Source organism: Cannabis sativa, chromosome 1, assembly GCF_029168945.1.
Source record: "Cannabis sativa cultivar Pink pepper isolate KNU-18-1 chromosome 1, ASM2916894v1, whole genome shotgun sequence".
Lineage (NCBI taxonomy): Eukaryota > Viridiplantae > Streptophyta > Magnoliopsida > Rosales > Cannabaceae > Cannabis > Cannabis sativa.
The window spans coordinates 31,068,988-31,071,875 of record NC_083601.1 but is presented as its reverse complement, the minus strand read 5'-3'; the positions used below and the strand labels follow the sequence as shown (position 1 = coordinate 31,071,875).

Sequence of the window (2,888 nt, the reverse complement as noted above, 5' to 3'; positions counted from 1 at the left end):
ATTCGTGAGTCTGAGAATACTAAGGTGGCATTTAGTTGGAGGTAATAAAATAGAAAAAAAAAATTATTCTATTTATTTGTTTACTTACATCTTAAAGTATTGGAATGACATTTCAATGAAATAACTTTTCTATCATTTCAGTAGAATGACTATTATTCTATTTTGAAATGGAATGAAAGACTATTCTAATGCAATATCAAAAAAAAAAAAAAATTGTTTGTCGGTCAAAAGCAGATGGTGGATTGGGGATTAAAAGATAGCTATATGGAACCAAGCTGCAATGTTTAAATATGTTGGGGCTATTGCAAACAAAGAGGAGAACTTATGGGTGAAATGGGTCCATAGTGTCTATCTCAAACAGGAGGATTGGTGGAGCTATGAAGCTTCACCACAAGGGAGCTGGTACTGGAAACAAGTAGTGGCTGCCAAAAATCAGATCCAAAGCCTGATGGACGCACAACAATTCACACAAGGTAAATATCAAATCTCTTTAGGCTATCAATTACTTTGTCCTTCAAATAGTAGAGTTAATTGGAGTAATGAGGTTTGGGGGCGTTTCAATACTCCAAAGCATAGCTTTATAATGTGGATTGCTATCGAACAAAGACTGAGAACAAGAGATAGATTGCACAAGTTTGGGGTCATTGATGATTCTTCTTGTCTTCTTTGCCACGGTCAAGAGGAATCAAATGCACATCTATTCTTTGGATGTCCTTTTTCAAAGGCTTGTTTGGTTGAAATCAAGAATTGGATGCTTTGGCATACTACCACCGATTCAGCAACCAAATTGGTGAGATGGATTGCACCGTCCAAGGTTAGCAAATTTAGGAAGAAAGTAATGGCAGCGGCATTGGCAAGTTTGATATACCATGTGTGGAAAAGTAGAAATAACAAGGTATGGAATGATAAATGTGATGATGTAGAGAATGTTGTAAATAGAGTTAAGGAAACTACAAAAGTTAGAATAATTGTTGTATGGCCAAAAAAAGTTAGTAAAATTGATACAACATGGTTTCATACATTGTAAAAGCTTTGAGATTTTGAGGTCTTCTATTGGAGGATGCTATTTGGTTGTAAATTGGTATAGTGAATGAATATACTTGCTGAATTCCCAAAAAAAAAATATCAAAAAAAAAAATTACCAATTTTTTTTATGTATTTTAAATTTGATTATATTCCATTCTTATTTATATTCTCATTATCATTCCTATATGTTTTCATTCCTTCTAACTAAACTCTACTTACATACTTATATTTTCATTAGTCTTAATTAATTTTGAAAGGCTACTCTTTGTTTGCTTCTAATTAAATTTGGGTAAATTTTATTTTGGACTCTGTGTTTTGTAAAAGTTACAGATTGGACTATTTATTTTGTTAAATGATAAAATAGACCATATATTTTTCAAAATAGTACAATTAAATTCTAAACTGATTTTTGTCAAAATAAAACTAACCATAATCCAACTAGAGGTGTTATGATAAAACTGGTTAAATTTTCTGCGTCTGTTCGTGTTAGGAATTGTCTTCAAGCTGGTTATATTAAAAAAAAAAATATATATATTAAAAATTAAACTCAGGGTCCTATTTGTACTATGTTAAAAAATACATAATCTATTTTATCATTTAACAAAACATATAATCTAATCTATAATTTTTGCAAAATACCTATTAAGTTTAGTTTGGTTGTTTCAATATCATAACTACATGGGTCTTCACCTTTGAGAAAGTATTTGATAGATTTTCTTGTATGCTTTGAGCTTTCTGTGACAGTCAGTAGTCTCGTGATCCGTAAGGGGAAACACCGGGTAAGCTGTACAATCCCACACCGCCTGGGGAAGGTCAAGTGGGATGATTCTGAGACTATGTAGGTATGGGACTACACAGTTGAAGAGGGCTTAAATGGATTGATTGGTACTACCTATATCAACAAGGTGCATCTTGTTTTTCGGTAGCCCATCACGAAAGAATTCCACAGTTAAGCGTGCTTGACCTGGGAGCAATTTCAGGATGGGTGACCTCTTGGGAAATTTTCCCAGGAAGCGTGCGAGTGAGGACAAAGCACGCTGGAAACACTCGTGTTGGTCTGTAGGGTCAGTCATCAATCCAGGAAGCAGCTAAAGTGACGTACTCGTGTATAAGAGTCATTCATTCCGTGGGTGTAAGGACCCAATGGAGGCTTGAAGCGGGGACGTTACAAATGGTATCAGAGCCTTGACCCAGCCGGAAGTGTGGTCGACGAGGACGTCGGACCCCGTAAGAGGGGGTGATTGTGACAGTCAGTAGTCCCGTGATCCGTAAGGGGAAACACCGGGTAAGCTGTACAATCCCACACCGCCTGGGGAAGGTCAAGTGGGATGATTCTGAGACTGTGTAGGTATGGGACTACACAGTTGAAGAGGGCTTAAATGGATTGATTGGTACTACCTATATCAACAAGGTGCATCTTGTTTTTCGGTAGCCCATCACGAAAGAACTCCACAGTTAAGCGTGCTTGACCTGGGAGCAATTTCAGGATGGGTGACCTCCTGGGAAGTTTTCCCAGGAAGCGTGCGAGTGAGGACAAAGCACGCTGGAAACACTCGTGTTGGTCTGTAGGGTCAGTCATCAATCCAGGAAGCAGCTAAAGTGACGTACTCGTGTATAAGAGTCATTCATTCCGTGGGTGTAAGGACCCAATGGAGGCTTGAAGCAGGGACGTTACACTTTCTAAGAAACATCATTAGGGAAAAAAGAAAGAAAAAAAATGATTAACGTGGCTGGCAAAATACTCCATCATCGTAAACTTTTAGATTCACTTGATCGGAAAATTGATGTTATTGCTTGTCACCAGACATAGTGAACTTATGACATAAAATAACTTAATTTTACATTTATCAACAGTACTTATG

The 2,888-nt window shown here is 36.9% G+C and overlaps 1 protein-coding gene across 1 annotated transcript; it reads left to right on the top strand.

Annotated features, from left to right (window-relative positions):
• The first annotated feature begins 280 nt into the window (after positions 1 to 280).
• LOC115704429 (uncharacterized) lies at positions 281 to 1,027 on the top strand. Its single transcript, XM_030631635.2, has one exon. It carries the CDS (start codon positions 281 to 283, stop codon positions 1,025 to 1,027), a length of 747 nt encoding a protein of 248 aa, XP_030487495.2.
• Positions 1,028 to 2,888: the final 1,861 nt, after the last annotated feature.